The sequence below is a fragment of the Copadichromis virginalis genome, linkage group LG4, assembly GCF_057382275.1.
Source record: "Copadichromis virginalis isolate Kocher_CV1m ecotype Utaka linkage group LG4, C_Virginalis_male_GT1.1, whole genome shotgun sequence".
Lineage (NCBI taxonomy): Eukaryota > Metazoa > Chordata > Actinopteri > Cichliformes > Cichlidae > Copadichromis > Copadichromis virginalis.
The window spans coordinates 229,619-256,251 of NC_140621.1; the positions used below are offsets into that span (position 1 = coordinate 229,619).

General features: G+C 42.2%; 1 protein-coding gene across 5 annotated transcripts; it reads left to right on the forward strand.

The window, feature by feature from the left end:
* Positions 1-285: 285 nt before the first annotated feature.
* LOC146710460 (methyltransferase-like protein 22) lies at positions 286-26,009 on the forward strand. 5 transcript variants are annotated; one of them, XM_085452993.1, is made up of 12 exons: positions 286-362; positions 1,415-1,567; positions 2,115-2,289; positions 13,652-13,776; positions 18,407-18,447; positions 18,709-18,853; positions 19,162-19,233; positions 19,602-19,655; positions 21,343-21,420; positions 21,810-21,912; positions 24,318-24,486; positions 25,731-26,009. In XM_085452993.1, exons 2-12 carry the CDS (start codon positions 1,462-1,464, stop codon positions 25,797-25,799), a joined length of 1,137 nt encoding a protein of 378 aa, XP_085309119.1. In that variant the 5' UTR covers positions 286-362; positions 1,415-1,461; the 3' UTR covers positions 25,800-26,009. The 5 variants fall into 5 exon arrangements, with proteins under 5 accessions (XP_085309119.1, XP_085309123.1, XP_085309121.1 ...); XM_085452995.1 differs by lacking the exon at positions 286-362 and adding an exon at positions 402-484; XM_085452996.1 differs by lacking the exon at positions 286-362 and adding an exon at positions 508-774.
* The last annotated feature ends 624 nt before the right edge of the window (positions 26,010-26,633 follow it).

The following is a 26,633-nucleotide window of genomic DNA, read 5'->3' on the forward strand; positions in this document are numbered from 1 at the left end:
GGACGTGTGCTTTTGTTTCTAAATACGGGACGATTCCGTATTTTAAGGGACGGTTGGCAACCCTAGTCTGCAGAGATCTGAGCAAGAACAAACGCCAACGACTGAGTGACAGGGACTCTGTGTGTGTGTGTGTGTGTGTGTGAATCATAGCAAACACTGAAAGGCATTTCTTGGACGCAGTAATGAGTTTTGTTTGCTACAAAATAATTTCCCCCTCAAAATGCAACATTTGTTCTTGCAACAATTATTTTACACGCACAAACAGAAACGACAGTATAGAAACAGCAGATGGCGCTGCAGGCGCGGGGGAGGGTTTCCATCCGGGTCAACTGTCGTGGCCGTTTAGCACAGCGTCGCTGCTGGTGAGTTAACGTCACCCCTCCCCATTTTTAAAAAAATAAATAAAGTAAATGTATTTTAGATGTGCCGTGTCCAGACAGCAGGGATCCAGTTCTCGGGTTGAGCTCGCCTCTCAACAGCTGCTGTACGTGACGTCCTAATGTTATGCCCGTTTGTAGTCATCGGCAGGCCTCTTCATCACGTTTCTTTACGTGATCTCCATCTTTCCCAGTGTGACCGTGGGCAGCGTGGCCTGGTCCCCTCCACCTCAGCAGTCATGTGCCGCTGCTGGATGACGTATAAGCGTTAATGCTGTCAATGCAAAGCATTAAGTTTGAACCTCAGTCTCTCTGGTTCTGTTCACTCTGTGAGAAAGCTGCCTGTCAGTAGTGTCCACCCTCGGCTGCCGTGAGCATGCCAGCTACATTTGATTAGGTTTGAACGGCTGCTGTGGGGCTCGGCTCAGTGTTGCCAACTCCTCCGTAAGGAAAATCGCTATTGGCTGTCCAAAAAGTCGCTAAATGACGTCATCACCTAATTTGTATAATTGGTCATGCTAATGTATTTGTAACCTACGCTGTTGGAGAGAGAAATAACATCGTGGAAGAGACAAAGTGAGTAAAAAACGTCCTAAATGCAGTTAGAATTTATTTAGAACTACAAATTAAATTTCTTTTAGCAATTATTGTTTTTTAATGCCACAATTCCAACCCTGATCCTCTATCCGGGTTTGGACCGGCAAAAGTGACATCATTTGCAGTTCGGACTCACAGATGTGAACATCTCCTGCAGCGGGGGGAGGACTATCCTCCGCCCGTGAGCGCTTTAGCACGGGTGAGGTGCCCACGGCAGCACCCGCTGCTTGTTGAGAGTAAGAGCAACACGCCCTTTCACATCAAAAAGTCGTCATAAATAAGTCTCCAAGAACACCAGAAAAAGTCGCCAGATTTGTCGCTAGTCGCTTTTTGGAAAAAAAAGTCGCTAAGTTGGCAACACTGGCTCGGCTCAGTTTCCCTGTCCGAGTTAACCGGAGCCTGTTAACCCTGCTTTGTCTCTAAACTCGCGCTTCTTTCAGGTGAGCAGGTGACTGATCTTCAGTTCCAGCATTAGATTTGATCATCCATGCAGGAAATCAGTTTCCATCATGAGACTGTGCTGTCAGATGTTCACATGCTCCGTCCCGGTGGACGCCACCTTATGACACACCTCAACAACGTTGGTCAACCTGGTGTGTATAATGATGTCACTGTCACAGCGTCATAATACTGAAGCTGTAGGTTGTTGTGACTAAGAATACGTTTCCTGTTAAACTTTGTTTTTGTTCTCCCAGAAGTTTCAGCTTATTCTGATTTTTTATAATTAGTGAAAAACAATCACAAAAAGAAAACATGACAACTATTATGAAAGTGTTTGGAGTGATTTTAGTCAAACTGCCAGTCCTCAGTGGCAGTTCACTGTTCATTGTGCTTTATTTTTGCTGCTGTGTACAGAATCCGTTGTCCACAACGTGACAATGACCAAATCAGTGTTTTTAATATAATTACAGTATGTACATGTTTTAAATGACAAAAAGGTAAAGCATTACTCACTTGTTTGTGACATTTTTGTACTTGGTAATTGATCGAAGCTGCTAAGATGAAGACCTGAGCGAAATAAAATGTCAAAATTGTCATTTGAAAATTCAAATTCAAAACATGTCAAAATGCAAATCATCTGATTGTTAAACTTGTACTGAATATGTGTTTTTTCAGTATGTATACTTGTGTACTTTTCAGTCTTCATGTCTAGGTTTGTGATCCTGGCAGAAAGATGTGACGAGCCAGGGAGTGACTTAAAACATGAAAGTGAAACCAGCCAAACAGTCAAACAAGCCACTGAAGAACCTGATGGAGAGGACAGAAAAGTAGAGTCGCTCTTGGATTTCGATGGAGATCTTGACATAATACATCGGTATGCAAAAACATTTTCTCAGTCAACTATTAAAAGCTGCTGGTTTGCTTGGGAAGGGTGTCATACAGGTTAAGACCATCCATATACTATTTCAACCTCTTCAGATCGTTTGTTTTATTAATGTGTTCATTATCATTGTGTAGAGTGCAGAAAATGTTACAAACCTAGTAGAGCAACTTCATCTTTACCTTAGAAATCGGTGTGCAGCGACAGATTCATAAGTTGTGTGGAAGAACACAAAACATTAAATTAATTAAATAAACATTAAATAATCAAACATTAAACTCAAACTCCGACCCATCTGCATATTACTGCTCAACTTGCTGCGTGGACTCGGTGGTGCTCCGGGGCATTGTCACTGTGGGCCCTGAATTCACTTTGTTGGGTTATGTGGAATGGGGGTGACTGCTGAGCCGGTTGTTTGCTGGCTTTCTCCTTCCAGGGATAGTCTTCTACCTCCTGACCCTCCCTATCCCCACTGTCTCATACAACACATCACTCAACATGTAAAGTGTGAGTGAGGGGGGGTCGTGGGTTGCGTAGGTTGTAGCGTGTAGGGCCATTCACGTGGCTGTGCTGGCTGCACTGCGCACTAACCCGCCCCTCCTTTTTAATTGCTCCGTAGTCATTACAGTTCAGCACACAGACTGAACGAGTCACCTGGATAAGTGAGGAAACTTTTCTCCCACTGAAAACTTTGTCTGTCTTTTGTTTTAATCCATTCATCATCATCATCAAACCAGAATGTCTGTATTACATAACAAAGGGAGAGTATATGGTCTGCAGTTCCAACTGAAATGCACAGAATGAGCTGTGTTTTTCTTTTTTGCTTCAGAAGGGCTGTCCTGGTTGACACGCCTCTGCAATGTTGCGTGGAGATCAGGGGCAGTACCTGTGGACTGGCAGACCGGGGTGGTGGTCCCCATCTTTAAGAAGGGGGACCGGAGGGTGTGTTCCAACTACAGGGGGATCACACTCCTCAGCCTCCCTGGGAAAGTCTATGCCAGGGTGCTGGAAAGGAGAGTTCGTCCGCTAGTCGAACCTCGGATACAGGAGGAATAATGCGGTTTTCGCGGAACACTGGACCAGCTCTTTATCCTCTCCAGGATACTTGAGGGTGCATGGGAGTTTGCCCAACCAGTCTACATGTGTTTTGTGGACTTGGAGAAGGCATTCGACCGTGTCCCTCGGGGTGTCCTGTGGGAGGTGTTGCGGCAGTATGGGGTGTCTGGCCCATTGCTACGGGCCATTCGATCCCTATACAACCGTTGCAAGAGCTTGGTTCGCATTGCCGGCAATAAGTCGGACTCGTTCCCGGTGGGTGATGGGCTCCACCAGGGCTGCCCTTTGTCTCCGGTTCTGTTCATAATTTTTATGGACAGGATTTCTAGGCGCAGCCAAGTGGCGGAGGGCTTTCGCTTTGGTGGCCTCAGAATCTCATCTCTGATTTTTGCAGATGATGTGGTTCTGTTGGCTTCATCGGGTGAGGGCCTCCAGCTCGCACTGGAACGGTTCGCAGCCGAGTGTGAAGCAGCGGGAATGAGGATCAGCACCTCCAAATCTGAGGCCATGGTTCTCAGCCGGAAAAGGGTGGAGTGCCCACTCCGGGTCGGGGATGAGTTCCTGCCCCAAGTGGAGGAGTTCAAGTATCTCGGGGTCTTGTTCGCGAGTGATGGGAGAAGGGAGCCGGAGATCGACAGACGGATTGGGGCTGCAGCTGCAGTGATGCGGACGCTGCACCGGTCCGTCGTGGTGAAGAGGGAGCTGAGTGTAAAAGCGAAGCTCTCAATTTACCGGTCGATCTACGCCCCTACCCTCACCTATGGCCACGAGCTGTGGGTAGTGACCGAAAGAACGAGATCGCGGATACAAGCGGCAGAAATGAGCTTCCTCCGAAGGGTGGCTGGCCTCTCCCTTAGAGATAGGGTGAGAAGTTCGGCCATCCGGGAGGGGCTCAGAGTAGAGCCGCTGCTGCTCCACATCGAAAGGAGCCAGCTGAGGTGGTTCGGGCATCTGACAAGGATGCCCCCTGGGCGCCTCCTGGGTGAGGTGTTCCAGGCATGTCCCACCGGGAGGAGGCCCCGGGGCAGACCCAGGACACGCTGGAGAGATTATATCTCTCGGCTGGCCTGGGAACGCCTTGGTATTCCCCCGGATAAGCTGGAGGAGGTGGCTGGGGAGAGGGAGGTCTGGGCCTCTTTGCTTAGGCTGCTGCCCCCGCGACCCGGCCCCGGATAAAGCGGATGAAGATGGATGGATGGATGGATGGCTTCAGAAGGACATTTTAGATATATTGTTCAAACCGTGTCAGCTCAATTTTTATAAATTTGGTGTAAGATGATATTCCTGTTTTGCCTTTCAGGAAATAGTTTGTTGGTGAAACAGTTTCTTTAAAAAAAATTATTCTTAGATTTCTTGACATCCTTTGGATTGACACTGTAGGCCTAGATGTTGATTTGCTGTTATATTTTTGTTAGAAATGCAAATTATTTGTGTAGTGCGTCAGTGAAATATGATTTTGAAGGATTAAAAGTGTGTTTAGGAGAGTTGTTCATAATCTAATAATCACTAGCAACTATTAAAGCAGACCATATATTCTCTCAAACCACACTTTGCAGAACAAGGACCGACTCTTGAACATGATGTCCTTATTATTCCAGTTTATCTTCTGTGTGATGACAACTTGGAACACACAGTGGATTCCATCATACCAGTGTTTGTTTGTGGAAGTCTGCTGTGTTTGGTAGAACTTGGTGTTTTTAATAAAGACATTTCTGGGATCTCATTTCCCCCCCAGTCTATCAAAGTAGTAGGCTTTGTTAAGAAAGAAGGGTCCAATCACACCATGCACTTCTAATGGTGTAGATTTTTACATACAACACACAAAAGTACACCCTGAGAGGTGTAGTGAATCCAGGTGTTTCAGTTGCTTCCATGGTGACAGGTGTATTAAATCAAGCACCGGGGCACGCAGACTGCTTCTACAAACATTCGTGAAAGAATAGATCACTCACAGGAGCTCAGTGAATTCTAGTGTGCTACCATAATAGGACGCTACCTGTGCAACAAGTCCAGTCAGGAAATTTCCTTGCTACTAAATGTTCTACAGTTAGCTGTTAGTGGTATTACAACAAATTCTTCATAAATGTTGGCCCTGAACTAGCAGCGGACATCCCGTGTCATAAAAATGAAAATATCAGTAATATAAAATCAAATCCCTTTTCACTGTTCCTCTCAGCTACAAATGAGCAAGAAGTAATAAATATCACATTAAAATGTAAAAGTAAGTCTTCAATGGATTATCATGACATAAATATGTCTGTAGTTAAACAGGTTATTCTGAATATTGTTAGTCCCTTAACATATATCTGTAATTTATCATTTCAGTCCGGTTGTTTTCCAAAAAAAATGAAAATTGCAAAAGTAATACCACTATATAAAAGTAATGACAAACACAGTTTTACCAATTATAGGCCTATTTCTCTACTGCCTCAATTCTCAAAAATTCTAGAAAAACTTTTTAATTCAAGATTAGAAAAATTCCTTGAAAAACATCAAATAATAAATGTTGGTCAGTATGGTTTCAGAACGCAAAGAACCACTTCAATGGCGATAATTGAGGCAGTAGAAGAAATTACTGATACACTGGATAAAAATAAATATGCAGTTGGTATTTTTGTTGATCTCAAAAAGGCCTTCGACACAATCAATCACTCAATATTATTGGATAAATTGGAAAGATATGGTATTCGAGGGAAAGCTGGTAACTGGTTAAAAAGTTACCTAACGGGTCGGGAACAATATGTTAGCATAGGGCATTACCACTCAGAGAAACTTGGTATTACATGTGGTGTTCCCCAAGGGTCAGTGTTGGGACCAAAACTTTTCAATGTATACATAAATGATATTTTTGATGTTTCTCAAGTACTTAAACTCATACTGTTCGCAGATGACACCAACATATTTTTCAGTAGTGATGATTAAGATAAGATAAGATAGAACTTTATTAATCCCTCGGGTGGGTTCCTCTGGGAAATTCGATTTCCAAAAAAAGCACAGCAACGACCGAAGTTACAGTTACAGAACTGTTATATATATATATATATATATACACACACACACACACACACACACACACACACACACACACACACACATATAAATACAGAGACAAATATAAATAAAATATACAAAGGGGATAAATAGAATAAATAGGAATAAAAAATAAAAATACAAGTGAATTGCACATTTCACGTATTGAGTCTATTGCACTGTTGACTATACTGATCTTGTAATGACCGTAAACAGGGAGCTAAAATTAATAAAAAAAGGGATGGACATAAATAAATTATCATTAAATATAAATAAAACTAAAGCAATGTTTTTTGGTAATTTAAAATATAATATAGAATTACCAATTATCATTGAAGGTGTACCAATTGATAATGTGAGTGAAAACAAATTTTTGGGAGTCATAATTGATAACAAAATTTCATGGAAACCCCACGTCAGACACATAAAAACCAAAATTTCCAGAAGCCTCGCAGTTTTGAACAAAGTGAAACAATTCCTTGATAAAGATGCACTTCGTACTCTGTACTGTACCCTGGTTCTTCCATATCTTACATATTGTGTGGAAGTGTGGGGAAATACATATAAAAATACAACTAATCCATTAGTCACAGTACAGAAACGAGCACTGCGTATTATTCACAAGGCTGGTTATCTAGATCATACTCACAAATTCTTTCTTCAGGCAAAGTTACTTAAATTCCAGGATCTGGTTAATTACAATACATCCATAATTTTGTATAAAGCTTTTACTAAACTTTTACCGGCAAATTTACAAACTAGATTTGAAATTCGAGAAAAGGTTTATAATGTGAGAGGCTTTGGAGAATTCAAATTACCCAGAACTCGAACAACCCGTAAAGGCTTTTGTGTGTCTGTATGTGGTGTGAAAATCTGGAACAGTCTGAGTTTACAATTGAAACAATGCAAAAATATTCATAGATTTAAATTTCTCTCCAAACAGTTGGTCTGGTCACAGTATACTCAATGATGGGTTTTAGTGTGCTCTGTAATGTCTGTTCTCTTACCATTGCTGGTATGGATTCCAAAAAAAAAAAAAAAAGTGTGCGTATGTATGTACATATATGTACATGTGTGTGTAGATATATATGTATGTATATGTATGTGTGTTTGTTACTTGTAGTTATTACTGCCTGTTACCTGTGGTAATGCAATTTATAATTCATATATTCTGTATTCAGTTATGAAGGCTCTAATTGTTGGTTGCAAGCTGCCGTTTAGATGCTTGTATCTGCCCGGGGCTGTTGATGGGTCTGTATGCAATGATGGGCGTAGCTGCGGGAAGTTTATTGTTTTTTTTGTTGATGAGTGAGTATAGGGGTGGGATTTAATAAGTTTTCTTCGTCCCACTCCTTTTTCAGGCAATTTTTGTTTTTTGTTTTGTGCATTTTATGTCCAATATAGGTATTTGTTGTGCCTGAAAATGAACAAATAAATGAAATGAATAAATGAAATGAAAGTGGAAGCGATCCGAAACAACTGCATCTCAACCACGAAGTGGTAGGCTTCGTAATCAGAGAGCAGGGCAGTGGGTGCTTGGCCATATTTTGCTCTTGGTTTGCCAACTTGCCAGAATTTACCGCTTCAGACATCCAAACTTCATGTGGCGTTTAGATTAGCTCGAGAAAAATGTGTGGAGTGGGTTTCCATGGCTGAGCAGCTGCATCTAAGCATTACATCATAAAGTCCATAAAGATATGGATGAGTGAGTTTGGTGTGGAAGAGCTTGACTGGTCTGCACTGACCTGACCTGAACCTGATACAACACCTTTGGGATGAATTAGAGTGGAGACTGTGAGGCTGGCCTGCTTACCCAACATCAGTGCTTTGTAAGGAAGCTTACCAGAATAAAACCTTACCAGAGGAGTCGAGGCTGTTAAAGCTGCAAAGGTTGGTTTGACAAAATATTAAACCCTGTGGATTAAGGATGGGATTGGGTTGTTTGTGAAGGATCAGTGACACAGAATGTGGCAGCCACAAGGTTAAGTCTGGATGGCCTACAAGCACATGTTAAGTGAGAATTTCTTCCCAGCTGCTGCTACTGTTTGCAGGAAGGCCTGTTGGCTCCTGTTGGCCCTTTTTGTCCACTGTTGTCTGTCATGTTCAGTCGGTTCCCTCCCACGTGTCACCGCTGACACTGGAGCCTCTCCCAGCATACTTGGGTATCTACTGGCAGCAATATGACGTCAAACGCAAAACATTTCTTTGTCACTTTGGAATGAATCGGATCGCTGCAATGGTTTTCAGAGTGAAGGACTTACATCTGATGCGATCTTGGAAAAACAAAGCAAACCAAAACTAAATTGCAGGATCCACTTTATCCTGAAAAATAAAAAAATGTTGCTTTCTGGTGAAACTTGTGCCAATATGGTGTGGGGGCCACTTGGGAACTTCAGGTGGCATGCGTAGCTGCATTCACTGCTTCTTGCTTTAAAGGCTTACTGATGCTCACATGGTCTGAAATCAGACGTAGGAGTCACCTCGACCTTTCATTTCCCCCACATCAGATTTACTGGCTGCCCACAATTACTCCAGGATATCCCAGTTCTGGAGAGTCTGGTGTCAACTGGCAGTAATATTTTCTGTCAGACGGGTCCTAAACACCACATTGCAATGTTTTACCCCTGGAATGTCAGTTTCTTCCCAGTGTCTGTATCGTTGCACTAATTTTAGCCATGGCCCCGATTGCTTTGTTCAGTTTTGGAAAGAGAAACATGTATTCTATGAAAACAGTTTTGTCCAGTCAGAATTAGGATGGATGGAAACTTGAGGCGACTGTTGTTGTGATTTGGTGCTATATAAACACAATGAGTTGAGTAGAATTACCCTGGCTGCACAGTTTCCTGCATCTCTGTACCATTTTTATCAAACCCCACTCATCAGCTCCCTCGGACCCTTGTGCTGTAAGATGTAGTGAGTTTGTTTCTATGTGATCAGATGTGTCTGTGTGTCGCTGTGCAAGCTTCACCAGTTCATCACAAACAGGAAACTCAGCAGTCTGTTGGAACCTCCACTCACACGCATACAGCACCGGATCAGGTTTAACCATCTGCAACATTTCGTTCACTCGTGTTAAATCAAGCAATCTCTCCCTGACATGATGGCAGTCAACTAGGTTACATGTCTAATCTTAACCCAACAAGCTGAAAGGACAGATGACAACAGAATGTTTCAAAGATCCATATAAAAGACTTCATGTAGTATTGTTCAATCATTAGAAAGCAGCTTACAATTTTATTACCCACTAAGTGTATTGACGGTAGCACCAGAGGCTACTAAATAGTCAACCTATTGTCCTGCAACCTGGAGAGTTACCTCTCTGTCAGCAGTTGCTGAACTCAGCATTTAAGCTTTTCATTTTTAACAGTGATGAGAGACATGGCCATGTTCATGACCATAAGCTAGTCTTCACTGCATGTGTGTGTGTCTGTTAGTAGGCAGGTTAGTGCATTGTGTGTGTGTGTGTGTGTGTGTGTGTGTGTGTGTGTGTGTGTGTGTGTGTGTGTCATCATCTTCTTTTTGTTGCTATGCCGAGGACCATTCTCTCTCTCAGCCTCCAAGTCAGTTGGCCTCAGTCTCCTGCTTTTCAGGACAGTCCTGAGCCTTCATTGCCTTCATTGGTCCTCCAGGTTCTCTTCTGCTGCTGTCGCCACTCCCACATCCTGCATTGCTTCATGGTTGTGACATGTACATTGTCAGTTTTTCTTCAGCTTTCTCTTCCACAACCATTTTAACTCCACGTGTTGCACATCTCAAACTCAATCTTTTAAAGTCCATTCACACACAGTGATTTTGAAGCCTCTGATTTAGAGGACAGCTCTCTATCCATAGTAGAGTTTGTATATGCTGCTGCTCCTTTAAGGTCGAGGGCAATGCCGCTATCTGGCCACCTGCTGTTGACTCTTGATGTCAATGAAGTTGCTCTGGAAGTGTATTGTGCCGGCTGGGGGAGTGGTTGTCGCTGAAGCTTGTTTTCCTGGGTCATCTGGCATCGAAACCAAACCGACTGTCTGAGAAACATTGAAGGAAGGTTAAAACCTTTTCAATATCAAAGGTTGTGTGAGTACAGTCTTGTCTATGGGAGTGAAATGTGGTTGGGAGTGAGATTCCCACCATCATGTAGGCACCAGCTTGATAACAAAGCATGTTGTACCCTTGAGCAAAGCTTGCAGTCAGTTGTTTTCTCGTCTTCATACACTCTGTGTTTGTAGAAGAAAGTTACAAATACATATCAACACTACACAGGTTAGATGAGGTGAGAGACAAACACCACACATTAGAGCTGGGCGATAGAACGATAACGATATGTATCGCGATATAACTTTTACTCGATAGAGAAATTAAGCTATCGCGATAGACCTCGCCGCTCTTGTCCTCTTAAAAAAAAAAAAAAAAAAAAAGGTCAGCCAATCCAAACTAAGTAGCGCAGAGCCGAACCAATCACAGCCGCAGCGTCACGTCGCATGACTTGTTACGTACAGCACAAGTGCCAAGCCGCACGTGTGTTTGTTTGGGAAGCAGCCAGCGGGTAATGGAGGAAATGAGTGTGCCGACTAGAAAAATCAACCGAGCGTGACCGAAGAGAAAACAGATGATGGTTCCAATGCCGGAGAGATTGTCGAACGGAAGAGCCAAAGAAGTTCCGTAGTGTGAAGGTATTTCGGCTATTTCAAGTCTGACAAAAAACAGAGTAGCGTGCACTGTAAATTGTGCCGAAAGCAAGTCTGGAAATACAATAAACTGGTGCATGCGTCACACTGTGCGCCGCGTTATTGTTTCGGTGAAATGAATTTCTACAATACTGTTAATTCTACTCTCTGCAGTGTTTAAATGCTTACATATACACACAGTTACTGTCCCTCCACACTTACGACTCGGTTCTGCTTCTATGCCCCAGCTTTGTTTACTTTTTCCCACCGAGGCTTCTAGACTTCTGATTGGCCAACATTTCTGCACGGTTAGGAATCTAGCGCCACCTGCTGCTTTGGCATGTTCATAGCAGCGTTTTCCTTCATTTCTGCCTTTATGTGTGGACGGGATTATTTTTTAAAACGAAAACGGAAAATCTCCGTTTTCAAAAATACCCGTGTACGTGTGGACGTAGCCTCAGTCTCTGACTGGAAGCGCTAATTCGTCATTCGGCTTTTGTCAGACTAAAGTAACTGTTAAAACTGTTTGAAAAGCTAAGCTATACAACAAGGAGAGATTGAGAATTTCCTTTTAGTTCTCAGTTTATTTGATATTGACAAAAGTTAGTCAGTTTTGTCTGTTCTTCTGTAAAACAAACTAAGATTTATTTTTAGAATTAATATTTTGTTTCTAAGTGGAATTGACAATTTAGTAGTCTGTTTCGTTTGTTCTATTTTGAAACTTAAACGCTTTAGCGGCTGCCTTTTGTGTAGTTTGCAATATTTGCCTTTATTTATCTGAAAAAGTCTCATGTTCCTTAAGTACATCTACCCTGTTGAACTTATTATGGGAAATAAATATTTAAATAAAAACAAGCTGCTGATTATTTCACATTTTACTTGTGAGCAACGGCACATTTAAATCTTACAAATATAGTTATTTGGCTTATATCGTGATAGATATCGTTATCGCCTGAAATGAAAAAAACATATCGTGATGTGAAAAAATCTCATATCGCCCAGCTCTACCACACATCTTCAGCTCTGTCTTGTGTCAGTGATGTGTCGTCATCTGGTTTGTTGTAGTCAGTAGACTTACATTAGTTTATGTCAGCTCACTAGTAGAACCAATAACTCGGGAGCCTAAGGACACTCAAACTAATAATAAGTTTAATGAGTTTTATGTTAAGAAATCAAGGATATACTGTCTACTTTCACTGTTTGTGTCTTTAGCGGTCATTGGCTCAGTGTTGTTTGGCTAGCTGCACCGAAACTGGAAAATCCAGCTGTTACCTGCAATGTTTGGATCAGTGAGGCGTCGCCTTTCTCACCCGACGGCACGGACACGGTCGGGGCTGAAAGCCGACAGCTCGCTGATTCTGATGTGTCGGCGGGTCGAGCTTTGTGTTCACGCCCTTTTTGCGCTGATTCTAAAGCTGCAGGTTTGATCTCTCTCTCTCGCTCTCTGTCTCTCGCTCTCTGTCTCTCGCTCTCTCGCTCTCTCTCGCTCTCTCGCTCTCTCGCTCTCTCTCGCTCTCTTGCTCTCTCTCGCTCTCTCGCTCTCGCTCTCTTTCTCTCTCTCTCGCTCGCTCTCGCGCTCTCTCTCTCGCGCTCTCGCTCTCTTTCTCTCTCGCTCTCTCGCTCTCGCTCTCTCTCTCTCTCTCTCGCTCTCTCGCTCTCGCTCTCTCTCTCTCGCTCTCTCTCGCTCTCTCGCTCTCTCGCGCTCTCGCTCTCTCTCGCTCTCTCTCGCTCTCTCGCTCTCGCTCTCTCTCTCTCGCTCTCTCTCGCTCTCTCTCGCTCTCTCGCTCTCTCTCTCTCTCTCTCTCTCTCTCTCTCTCTCTCTCTCTCTCTCTCGCTCTCTCTCTACTTCAACAACAGTTTCCTGTCTCTCCCCGGCTGCTGAACAAATTTAAACTTTTTAAAATGATACAAAATGCAAAACGCTGTGTCTGTAATAAAACCGCTGTAACGTCAGATGTGATGTTCATATGTTGATTAATGGTTTTCTTTCGTTTTTGATGTACTGCAGAATATTTTTATAAAATCCCAGAACAGGAAAACCACCTTCATGTTTTTCTGTGTTTTATCTTCAGCTGCTTTGACACAAAGGCCTCTGCTGTGATGCTCACACCTGTGATAAAGTCTGGAAAGTGTCAGCTTCCTTTTTATTGATACAAAAATATGTAAATGTGCTGATCTGAATTATAATATTTCTGACTGTGTGAGGCAAAATTTCCCAGATTCAAATCGAATTGAATCAAATCGATTCTAGAAATCAGTGACGATACCCAGCCCTAGTTACTGGTTCTGTTCTGTGAGCTAACTTAAACTAATTTATGCCAGTTTTTGAGAGCAGAGCTCCATGGTGTAAAGTAGCCTTCATACATGTAATGTTTCTTTTCCACTTTAAGATGATTTAAGAATAAAGGGCTTTGTTTAAAAAAGAAGAGTATTCCTTCAGTAATTATTCAAATTCCAAAAATAGCAGACCTACACTAAGACAAAAGAAATGTGCAGCTGTTCACATATCTGTAAGTAAAATGCTGTAACTTTTCTGGAGAATTAGCAACATAAAAATGAAAAATGCAGCTTAGTTATTGTTTTTTTTCTGTTGATGAATGTGATATTTTGTTATTTCTCAGACCTCGGCCAAACCTTACAGAGGGCAGCAGTCGGGACTGGACTCGCCCAGTAGTTCTCAAACAGTCTAATGATGCAATGGAACAAGAAGAAGAGAGTCACTGGTTAAAAGATGTCATAAGGATTGGTAAGAATCTTGATTTTATATTGTTTCTTTTAAAAAAAAACCTCATAAATATTATTATTGTTATCATGAGTGCAGATAGTAGAAAAATTGTCTTTGTATGGTAATAGAATTTGTAATTTAAAGAAAAGAGCTGTCCACAAAAGAGGAGCATGACATGTACCCAAAGCTGCAAAATGGAAGTCAAGGGACAGTATTCAACCAGCAAATACTGCAAACAGAGAAAAAGTCTAAAGCTAGTTTAACAAAACTGCTCTGGTGCGTCACAGTGGGCTCGTCACAGCAACACAGGCAGAGTAGATGATAAATGCTCTGGGACTTCAGGCCTGCCTGGTGGAATACAGTCTGGCAGTGCAGCTGAAGGGAAGCCTGGCAGAGCAGGTGTAAAGGTGACTTCAGGTGTGACTGGCCAGACAGGATCAGAGAGGTGCAGCCTGCTGGAGGCAGTGAGCAGCTACACTGCTACATGCACAGAGGATGCCACTGTGAGACCATCACTGCATGTGTCGACGAGAAACCCTGGATTACCAGTGAGGTGCGCTCACTGCTGACAGCCCGAGATGCAGCTTTAAGTGCAGGGGATGAGACTGCGAAACGCACCTTTGCAGAGAGAGTCCAGGGACACCTCTGTGAGACAGGAAACCTCAGCATAGTGCTGTGAGCAAAGAAACCAGTTGTATCCTGATACCATCCCGTCGCATTGACAACAATGCTGATAAAGTGTTTTGAATGGCTCGTGGTCACCTGTCTATGCATGTGCAAGAACGTGTGTGTGTGTGTGTGTGTGTGCGTGCGTGCGTGCGTGCGTGCGTGTGATGGGGTGTGTTTGTGTGACCTCCTGCTCACCAAAAGGATCATAAAAGCAGGAAGCTTACCACACAACAAACAGATCTTTCAGATAGCATGTATCTACAATAAAACCAGTGTCTGGAGAGGTGGTCAGAGACAAAGGAATGTCTTTGATCCTACAGTTTGAAACAATGTAGAGATGGTAAGCATAAAAACATTTAACAATTCGCTTTAACATACCTCCTTTTTTTATTTTATTCTTTTGTAATTTTATTTAAACTGCACTTAATTTTGTTGTACTTGTTACAAAGAAAATAAAGATATTCTGATTACTTTAAAGTTTTTACTTACTGATCATTCGCACACATTTATTTACTTATTTAACTGTAAACTTTAGGTGAGGATTTAATAGTGATACGTCTGGGATGGATGAGTGTAGGGAGGGTTTGCATATTGTCTGTGTGTGTGTGTTATCATATTTGTTGCGCCTGGAGAAACGTCTCTTCATTTTGCTTGCACTACAATTGTATGCACAACAAATTGACAAAAAAGCTCGATTTGATCTCTAAGGGAGAGCCCAGCTCTCACTTCACCACAACAATTCAGTACAGGATCCGCATCACTGCGGACACCACCCAAATTCATCTGCCAGCAATGTTCCCTCTAATGTTTCATGTGTATGAGCGAACACACAAACTCCCTGAGCGATCCCACTGTGAGCGACAGCAGACGTGTGCACTGTGGTCACGCCAGCATCGAATCCACCCAAGTTACATGTTTATTAAAATAATCAAATTACAGCATTTACATTTATGTTGGACTACTTTTAATTAACTGCTTTAGCCCACTTACAATGAAAATTTAAATAAATCTTGTTCATGACCTGTAGCATGTTAACACTATTGGAAGTAAAAATAACTTGAACTCCAATTTTGAAAACACGACTTTCTGTTTTTTTGCTCTGACTTGTATTATGAGTCTGTAACTCTGTCTGCAAAATACAGTAAATAATGACCAATGTTGGGCAGTTAATGATATAGTTACTTCTTCAAAAAAGTTACTGAGTTATGCAAACAAAGTTTTTTGCAGCTGTTTACCTAAAAATGCAGCCAAGGCGTTTTTAAACAAACATTTCAAACTATTTACAGAACAATCAGCTGTTCTGCATCTAATCTGATGCCACACAAATTATTTGTGCCGCTCCAAAAAATAATTTCTGTCCACTATGAGATGAAGGAGAACAACAGCCTGATACCTGCAGGCCTGACAGCAGCAGATGTATCACTGCTGCAACACCTGTAACACTCAGCAGGCGCCTCATTGTTCTGACACACAACAACACTACTGACTACGCTACACACTAACTACACACTAACTACACACTGACTACACACTAACTACACAAGATTTGTGCTAAACGTCTCAAATCTCTCACATCTCAGGCTTTCGAGCGTTTTCCTTGTAAAACGCCGTTTTTACCGTTTCTTCCCGCAGTAAATATAAACAACGACAGTATTCAGGAAGAAAAACAAACATTGCAGATATTTTATCATAACTCTGGTTTTACGTGGCCGATCAACACAATTTAAAAACTGGTATAAAGTCCACACTTTTTCCGTCAGTTGTTCCGTCTGTCCTGCTCACATCTCCAATGGTTGTACACGTTGTCATTAACGTGGCTTCACTCCACATCAGCCGCTTTGCTAAAACACCGGTGTCGGCACATAAGGACGCTGTCATAGCCGGTCAACCACGTTGATCAGCTGCGTATATACGAATGTGAATCGCATCATTGGCTGGACTGTGGGATAAGGTGGCCTCGTTCTGATCCCATACGGGAGCAGCCAGTCACTGACTAACACTGCAAAACAGGATTGTTAAAGTATTCATTTTAATTTCAATTCAGGTAGATTTTTTTTTTGTGCGCAACGCAGATTTTCTGTGCGCAGAGACGTGCCAGCAGTGCACACGTGCGCAGCCTAGAGGGAACAGCCAGTCTCCAGTTAATTAAAAGTCGTCTAACATAAATGTAAATGCTGCAATTTGATTATTTTAATAAACCGTAACTTGGATGGATTGGATGGTGGCGTGACCACAGTGCACACGTCTGCTGTCGCTCACAGTGGTCCAAGGGACGCTCAGGGAGTTTGTGTGTTCGCTCAGACACATGAAACATTAGAGGGAACATTGCCCCTGAGATATTTGTACTCCACTTGGGCAGTAACTTGTTCCTCACCCAGAGTGAGCACTCACCCTGTTACAGCTGAGAAACTATGGACTTGGAGGTACTAATTCCCATTCCTGCTGCCTCACACTCAGCCGGACACTTCTCCAGTGCAGGGAGGAGGTCACCACCTGATGAAGCTAACGCAACCATATCATCTGCAAAAAAATGAAAGGGAAAAAACCAAAATGAAATCCTGAGTGGAGACCCTTCACCACTCGGCTACACCCAGATATTCTATCCATAAAAACTATGAACAGAACTGGTGACAAAGGGCAGGCTTGGAGGAGCCCAACACGTACCAGTAATGAGTTTGACTTACTGCTGGGGACACAAACCAAGTCTCGCTACAGTTGTGTAGGGACTAATGGCCTGTGTGTGGCCAGATACCCCATATACTGAAGCAACCCCCACAGTATACCCCAAGTCCACAAAACACATGTAGACTGGTTGGACAAACTCCCTCGCACCCTTCAATACCCTGGGAAGGATAAAGAGCTGGTCCAGAGTTCCAAGACCAGGACAAAAACCACGTTGTTCCTCCTGAATCTGAGATTCAGCTTTGAGCTCTCCTCTCCAAACTGAGAAGTTTGATCCCTCTTTAGATAGAGCACACCCTCCGGTCCCCCCTGCACCACCCCAGACCTCCTCGCGACGTTGCACAGACATGTCAGCCAGGGCAGCCCTACAACCTCCAGAGGCTTCAGGAACTCAGGGCGAATCTCATCCACCGCACAGGCCCTGCTACTATACAGTTGTTTAACCACATCAGTGACTTTAAGTTGTCCCTCTTCCCCAGACTCCACTTCCCTTTTTTGATTACCCACCAAACTCCTTCCACTCCCGGGTTTTGTTTCCTCTGGACTCCCACAGGCTAAAATTTGATCATCTTCCTCCTTCTTTTAATCACATTTTATACTTGATTTTATTCTTTAAAGGTAAACTACTTTTATTTCCAGTTTGGCATCAAACTTGTTCAATACTCATTGTACAAACTGGATAATGGAACAGGCTCATGCTCTGGGCCGCTCACGTGTAATGCACATCTTCATGTAAATGACAGTAAAATGTTTTCACCTGGTTTAGACAGCATCAGCTGTTAGAGAGCAAACTCACACCTGTCAGCACACATTTGAATTCATTTGAGTAGGACAGTGAAAATCAGAGATACCATTAAAAGACATGTTTGTAACTCTAGAACTTCAGCAAATTGCAAATGAATTATACTTCATACACAGACCAGCACCTGCACATGTTTTCTTTAATTTAAGACTAAATTAATGAAAAAAAATAAAAATGAATAGTCTGACATCCTAGGTGATAAATAGACTGGACAGGTCCTTATGTAGGACTTTCTACTCTGTTCAAACGCTTTCTACTACAAGCCTCCTTAAACTCATATTCACTGTTTGTTTTTCTGCTCCATCTCCTGAGCCCATGCTGTTCACTCATTGACAGAGCTGTTTATTAAAACAGCTGCTGGATACAAACACACAAACTTTATCAGTCAGTTGACAAAGGAAGATGACAGTAGTATCATAACAGGGTCATGTCCACAGACCTGGAGACACGAGGAGAGTTTTTGGATGTGTTTAATAAATGTGTCCAATCTATTCACAGAGCACACGATGGCCACACCCATGGAGGATGTTGGCAAACAGGTGAGTTTATTCTACCCGGCCTGGGTTTGAGTCTGACCCGCAGCCCTGTGCTGCATGTCTCCCCCTCTCTCTGTTTCCTGTCAGTCTCCACTGCATCTATCTGATAAAGCCAGAAAATAAATTGGATTAGACGGACTTTTTGAAAATTGTCTACATCCACTAGTATTTATCTTATATTAATGGAAGTGTACCATGAAATTCTTTGCATAATCAGTTGGAGTCAAATACAGCATCAGCTCATGTCTTCTTTGCTCACGTCAGGTGTGGCGTGGGGCATTATTCATGGTGGACTTCATCCTCTCAAACCCAGTCATGTTCAGAGGAGCTACAGTCCTAGAACTAGGAGCAGGGACAGGCTTAACCAGCATCATCACAGCAACCATAGCTAAAACAGTCTACTGCACAGGTACGATACCTTGAAGCACGTACTCTTCTGTTGTTAAACTTAAACACTGCAAACAACATTTACAAACTACCAGCAACATATCGGATGCTGAGTGCTCGCACTGTGGGCTTTGTTTTGTTATCCAGTGAAAGGAAAATAAAGATTGCAAACAAGGAGATGGGGGTTAGTGAAAACCACTGTTAGCTGCTGTGGGCAGTGCAAACTTACCTAACAGTTCGTTCTTATTTCACACTCTGTCCAGGACTTAGATCGAATAACAAATATTTGACTGTTTGTTTAGGGCTTTTTTTTTCATTTTTGTTTTACAGATGTGGGAGAAGACCTTCTACAGATGTGTAAAAGAAATGTAGCGTTAAATAAACACATGCTGAAGTCTGCAGGTGAGAAAGCTGTCAAATCAGCTACTCATGGGTTCCCTCGGTGTACAGACCACACACACTGCTGGAGACCATGCAGCCAGTCTGGGCTCAGTATCTGTCCCAAGGACACTTTGCTGTAGCTCCTGAGCCACAGCCATGCCTTTTGGCTTTGGAATATATTTACGTAGCTTAAAAAAAAAATAAATATATATATATATATATATATATATATATATATATATATATATATATATATGTATATGTATGTGTGTGTGTATATATGTGTGTGTGTATATATAGTTATTAAAATTTCCATCCTTTCACTCTCTAAATCACATGACAAACTGCAAAGATTCATCAAACTTAATGCAATCTTGTCTCTCCGTCAGATCACGAGGTGAAAGTAAGGCAGTTGGACTGGCTTCAGGATGACCTGTGCACAGGTAACACAGATATGTCATTTTATAAACCAACACGCTGTGCAAAGATAGGTGTGGACACATTTGGACAATAACAGCACTTCAGAAAATGTTGCTTGGATACGCAGAGATGGATTGAGGAAAAACGGTGATTGTCTTTAGGGCTGTCTCCTCCCTTTATTCCATCCTCTAAAGCAGAGTTTCAGGAGAGACATTTATATTCAACGTTTTGTCACTGTTATTAAGACCTGCATCTGACCAACCAATGCCTGTGCAAGCTTACCTCAGGGCCACATCTCAGAGGTCAGAAACCTTTGCTACCTTTACTGTGAAACTTCTTTCTAAGAATGTTCTTTATTCTTTATTACAAGTTTACTGTGACTGTAAGATTAGATAATGAAAAAAGACCAATCACAGTTATGTTTTATGCTTTTTGAGTCCTACTTGCATTATACAAAAAAGTAGCAAGCATTAAATTAGTATAGAATGAATGTTATTGTCAGAGTAAAAGTATTTATCTGAAGGTCTCTTTGAGTAAAGAAGGGAAATATCTCGGGTGTTGGAGGACTGGCTGTCTGTGTTTCCTTACACCAGAGGAAGCAGAGAGTCTGTGGCTTGACTCTGTGTTTGTAATGACAGTCACTGGGTCTGCTTGTGTTGCCTTGGGCTGCAACATGCCCAGCTTATACTCAAAGCCACCAGCTTCTAGGATTTTGGCAGATTGCGGTGAGTTGTGGAAGCCGGATCACATGCTGGCACCAGCTGGAACAGGCTGTAGCAGCTCCACTGCCCCAAGCAGGCGATAAAGGAAAAGAGCAGCTGTGGCTTCACTGTGGTCAGGCTGCTGTGGATCTTCATGATCAAAGTGACATTCATGCACTTGGAGCAGACCAGATGGAAAGAGAACATCCTCGCACTGTGCAGAGAGAAGTTGTGTGAAATCAACCTGTTGGTGGTAGATACCACCATCACTGGGGGTGAAGCCACTGACTAGGTTAAACGGCTGTACAGTGGCAGGGCCCCGGGGACATACTGCCCCAAGTGCAGGAGTTCAAGTATCTCAGAGGTCTTTTTCACAAGTGAGGGGAGCAAGAGAATAACGAAGGAACTGAGGTGGCGTCTGCAGTGATGCGATGCTGTACTGATCTGCTGTGGCACAGACAGAGCTGAGCATAAAAGCGAAGCTGTCAGTTTATCAGTCAGTCTACATTTCTACCCTCACCTATGATCACAGATACAAGCGTCGGAAATGAGTTTCCTTCAAAGAGTGGCTGAGCTCTCCCTCAGAGATGGGATGAGGAGCTTGATTCTTTAAGAGGAACTCTGATTAGAGCCTCTGCTCGTCCACGTTGAAAGGAGCCGGTTGAGGTGGTTTGGGCATCTGACTAGGATGCCTCCTTGGTGAGGTAATCTTGGCGTGTCCTACTGGGAAGAGGCCCGGGACTCAGGAGTCTGGACTCGCTGGAGAGATTCATCTCGTGGCTGGCTGGGAAAAATCTTGATTCCCACCTCAATGAGCTGGAGGTGGTGGGTGGAGTGAGGGAACACTGGGCTTCTCTGCGCAGAATGCGGCCTGCTTGACCGCAAAATGGCTGGATGGATGTAACAGACTTTAGTCTCCAGTTTGGATGTATGAGTTGATTGGTTAACCACCAATACACCGAACTAGAAACCAGTACGATAACTACTTTCCTTTGTCTGATCTTTGCAGATGCTGCTGTGGAGTTTAGTTGGACAAAGGAGGAGGTAGCAGATCTGAATAACACTAGCATCATAATTGCTGCTGATGGTAAGTCTTAAGGATGACATCTCTAAAAGATCAGAGCTCTTTTTCACCATGTATGCTCTACTCTGAGTTACTGAAAAAGGTGGGAAGGTTCTAGACAAGACACTGTGGGCAAACCTTTAAAATTATGTGCCTCACAGCGAGGTTTAAGCACCAGTTCGTTGTCAGAAACGCTACCATGCAAAGCCCAGAGTAGCACACAGTGTGAACTACTGAGATGCTGTATGTGGCAAAGGAGGCTCCAGACTGCTGAGCAACTGAAGCAACTCGTGAAGCGATTTGTAAAAAGCAGTTATTTACTGAGACAGTTTTGAGTTCAGACTTTAGAGTCATTTATGGAACCGTCAAATGCAGAAGCTCAGCAATAATTAGATTTCTTAATGTGTCACCAGTTTGTTATGATGATGATCTGACGGATGGCCTATTCCGAACACTGCACCGACTCTGCAGCAACTTTCCACACACCTGCACTGTCTTCATCTCCATTGAGAAAAGGTATGGTGAAAACATATATAGTATACCTGAGCATATTTGGCCTTATACACAGTGGAATGATCATGTTTCTTAAGCTGATAAAAATAGTGGGTCAGCCAACTCACACGAGAATGAGAAAATGTACAGGATTAATATTTCTCCCAGAGGTTCTGCAAACAAACAAACTTTAAACTTGACTCAGCATGAAACATACAGAGCATTAACTTCCACCCAACTACGACGATAAATTCAATTGATTTTCATTTATGTGGTGCTAGTTCACCACCGTAGTCACCTCAAGGTGTTTTATATTGTTAAGTCAAGACTCTGTAATAGAAATCGCACAACAGGTTGGGTGTGAGGGTAAAGAAAAGCAGAACAACTGAGACAAAACACAAACAATGTGAGAAGATACACGGTAATGATATGCAGTAGTGGGAAGTGAAAGGAGGAAAAAAAGCTTTTTGTGCATTATGGGAAACCCCGAGGAGCGAACCGTCACTAAAGGAGGGTTCAGGGTCACCTGATCCAGCCCTGACTAACCTCCTAAGACCCGAACTCTTCCACGGCAGCATTTTTAATTTCTCTTTGCTATTTGGGCTGATTGGGACCTGATGAATGTAAAAACAAAGAATTACCAGATTTTTTTTTTTTTACCTGATTTTTGTTTCTGAGAAAAATTAGATCCACATATGAGGACGTTTGTTTTAAATTTTGATAGATCAGTGGCAGCATAATGTCCTCGTAAGTGGAACTCAGGCCCTTGTAGAGCAAAATGTTGTATTTTGGTCTAAATAACCCAAAATGTGATGTCCACATATGTGGACGCAGGTCCTAGGAGGTTAAAAGTAGAGATAGTGTCTGTCTCCTGAATCCAAGCTGGAAGCTGGTTCCACAGAAGAGGGGCCTGAAAACTGAAACTTTATGAGAGGCTAAGAAAGTGTAACAACCACAGTAAAGCTGCATCAACACATGAAGCAGTTCTCAGCGTCAATGACATTGAGGCAACTTTGAGGTAAGAAATTGAAACGGCATCAGTAAGCGTGCTCGATGCTGCTGGTTGAGCAAGGACAGAGTAGAAAATACATTATTGGATCACCTCGTTCACCGGAGCCTGGGACGTGTCTCAGCTCTAAACCGATGCCCGAGGAGCTCGACTGCTGTGTAAGGCTGCACTCTGACCGCCGTGTTGGCAAAACAAAGGTTTTAAAACTCTGCTTAAATGTTCAAATAATCTCACTACCTCTACCAAAAATGTTCTGTAATTAACTTGACAACTTATTTAGCCGCTTCATATCACATGATAGGACTCCACCTTTGGCTAGTACACTTGCATTACAAGAGAGGGAGGCCACAAGTTCTCAGCCTCAAAGGGTACTGTGTGGATCTGTCCGTGATCTACAATTATAGCTGTAGTGTTCAGATGTTAAGAAGAAGAAATATACAAGGAATAATTTTCTTAGAATTTAAAACTGTCTGCAATACTGAACTGTTTATACCAGGCAAAAATGTCGAGAAGTTAAGCTATGGGAAAACTGTGGGCTTTCAGGAAATCTAACTCTACTTGTAAGTGATTCAGAGAACGCTTGGGAGAAAGTGCTGCTGTCAGATGAGACCAAAGTCGAGTTTGGCAACAGCCTGACCTGCTGTGTTAGAGGAAGAGAAATGCTGAGCCAGAAAACACCATCCCTTCAGTCCAGCACGGAGGTGGAGACATTATGCTTTGAAGCTGGTTATCTGCTTGGTCAGGGGTGGGCAACTCCAGGCCTCGAGGGCCAGTGTCCCTGCAGGTTTTAGATGTGTCCTTGAACCAACACAGCTGATTTAAATGGCTAAATTAGCTCCTCAACATGTCCTGAAGTTCTCCAGAGGCCTGGTAATGAACTAATCATATGATTCAGGTGTGTTGACCCAAGGTGAGATCTAAAACCTGCAGGACACCGGCCCTCACAGCCTGGAATTGCCCACCCCTGTGCTAGGTACATTATTTCAGGACAAATTTTCTGCAAAAACACAATGTTTAGTCTGTATAGATGTTACATGACAAGTCTGGATCTGGAAAAGTTGGGATTTTTTAATTCAATTCAATTTTATTTATATATATATATTTTGTGTCGCTGGTTTTTGCCACACGCTCAGTGTGTAATGGCTTTAAGGGTTAGCCTAACCCTAAGCTCTACGTTCCAAGGTCCTTTTTACTGCAAGCCTCATTCCTCCATTCACACGAGTGCTTTTTTCTGTACCTAAGCTAGCCTTCACAATCTCACACTATCTTGAATGTTGGCAAGGATGCTTTGACACCCAGGTTGGAGGAGCAAGGCCTCAAACCACCAGAGTTTTTCATTAGTACATATGATCCACTCTGTCTCCTGAGCCATAGCCGCCCCTACTTCTACTTTTTAAGTGACTATGTTTCTATCTTCAAGGATGAACTTCACCTTGCAGCACATGGATGTTTCCTGTGAAGCCTATGATCATTTCATCCACTGTATGAACCAACTTCAGGACCTGGAGAACGGACGATGTAGTTTCAGAGTCGATCAGCTCCCTTCTAACTTTGATCAGTTTATTTTATATGAACGTGTAGAACAACTGGTGAGTAAAACATTAGCCAACATAATTTGACCATAACTACAGTTTTATACACTAGACTGCCAGAAGTATTACCCATCCAAGTCATTGAATCCAGGTGTTCCAATCACTTCCATGGCCACAGGTGTCCTAGACATGCAGACTGCTTCTACAAGCATTTATGAAAGAATAGATCACTCTCAGGAGCTCGGTGAACTCCAGTGTGGTAGGATGTGCAACAAGTCCAGTCAAGAAATTTCCGCACTAGCAACTATTAATCAGTCAACTGTCAATGGTGGCATGTTCTCTGAAAGGGCAAATCATGCTTCTCCCTCTGGCAATCCGATGGATGAGTCTAGGTTTGATGGTTTCCAGGACAAGACGTTTGGTGAAGGGGGATTTATGGTGTGGGGTTGTTTTTCAGGAGTTAAATGAACTCATTTTGGACAATTTAATTCTCCCAGCTTTGTGGGAATAGTTTGGGGATGGCCCTTCCTGTTTGAACATGACTGCACATGAGTGGATAGATCAAGGTCCATAAAGACATTAATGAGTGAGTTTGGTGTGGAAGAACTGACCTCAATCCAATAGATCACCTTTGGGGTGAATTAGAGCGAAGACTGCAAGCCAGGCCTCCTCAACCAAATTCAGTGTCTGACCTCAGAAATGTGGTTCTGGAAGGATTTAAACTAATTAGGAACTCAAGTTCATATGTGTGTGAATTCAGAGAAGCAAATACTTTTGGCAGTATAGTCTATATTAGCTATTTTTTAACCTTATTGAATGCTTATTTTTGATCATAAACCTCAAATGACACTGTTTGCAGTAACTTACTGTAAATGCATTTAAATGCACGTCAGAGTTGCTTTTGTTATTGTAGTACAAAGTGCTACTCCAGTGTTAATCTTATGGAGACACTGTTGCGAGTGTCATATTGATTGATTGATACCACTGTTTGCAGTATGATATGCTAACATGCCGCTTACAGCAAGACAGTGTTTGTATTTAAACTGCTTGATAAAAGACAATTTTCCTCTTATGTTCGATTTATGGTACCAAAAGTATTTTTCATCATTTGGAATTCTCAAAAAGCAATTTTTTAACCATTTAAAAATAAATATACAATAACTTTTTTTTTTGAAAATATAACATGCAAACAGTGAAAAGGTTTCATTTTTATCCAATACGGTTAAGTGGGTTTGTGATAAAGGATGACTTTCATCAAGTGGAATAAGTTGTTTATTTGTATGTTATATATATTTTTGCAGGAGCTGTGGAAGGTGACTGCGACTCCTCTTCCTTTTATGCCAGCCAGATCTGATCCGGAAGCATTTTAATGTTGATCTTGTACCAGCACCAAACCAAAGTGAAGAGAAACTTTCACCCAAAATTTGACCTAAAATATGTTTCAAGTTTACAGTTGATGTTTTAATTACATATATTTATAAAAAAAATATATGTATAAAATTAAATGTAGTAATCAAGATAAATATTGAAAATTAAAAAAAAACAAAACAATAAAAGTAAAAAATATTATTTTGTTTAAATTTTGCATTCCCTTGTGCAACTTTTTATCCTTTTCATCCTCATGTCAGTGGTTGTCAGTGTCTGGTTGGAGGAGCTTGGGAAGTGGAAGGAAGTGCTAACTGAGAAGTGGTGGGTCAGTTTTAGAGCCGATTAGATAGTCTTTGACCAAGAGACCAAACAGCAACGCTCAGTCATAGATCTTTAAAAGTCACCTTGAAAATGCTGCTTTTGGTCTCTGGTTAGGGTTAGCTTATGGATATTGTATATGGGGTTTTTTTGTGTTGATTAGCAAAAGCTGGCAATCTTTTCTAGTAGGATTCATAAGTTTACGGATGCAACAAACAGGCACAGATAAGTGCTATTTAGTCCAAGGTGAAACACTAGAATTTCGCTCACGAAAACTGAAGCACAAATGTCTTAAATGAGTCGTAACACTCTGCACGCATTGGTGTCTGTTTGAGAATGCCTTTAAAAATTCTCTAAGAAGCACCATCAGCACAAACATAGTGGAGTTGTTGACATTGTGAGTTCTGGTAGACAGCAGTCTGCTACAGCGATGGTGGCATACCTATCAGTCAAACCAGCAAACTGTAATACTTATTTGTGAATGACTTCAGAGTATGAAAGGGAAATTATCTACAAGT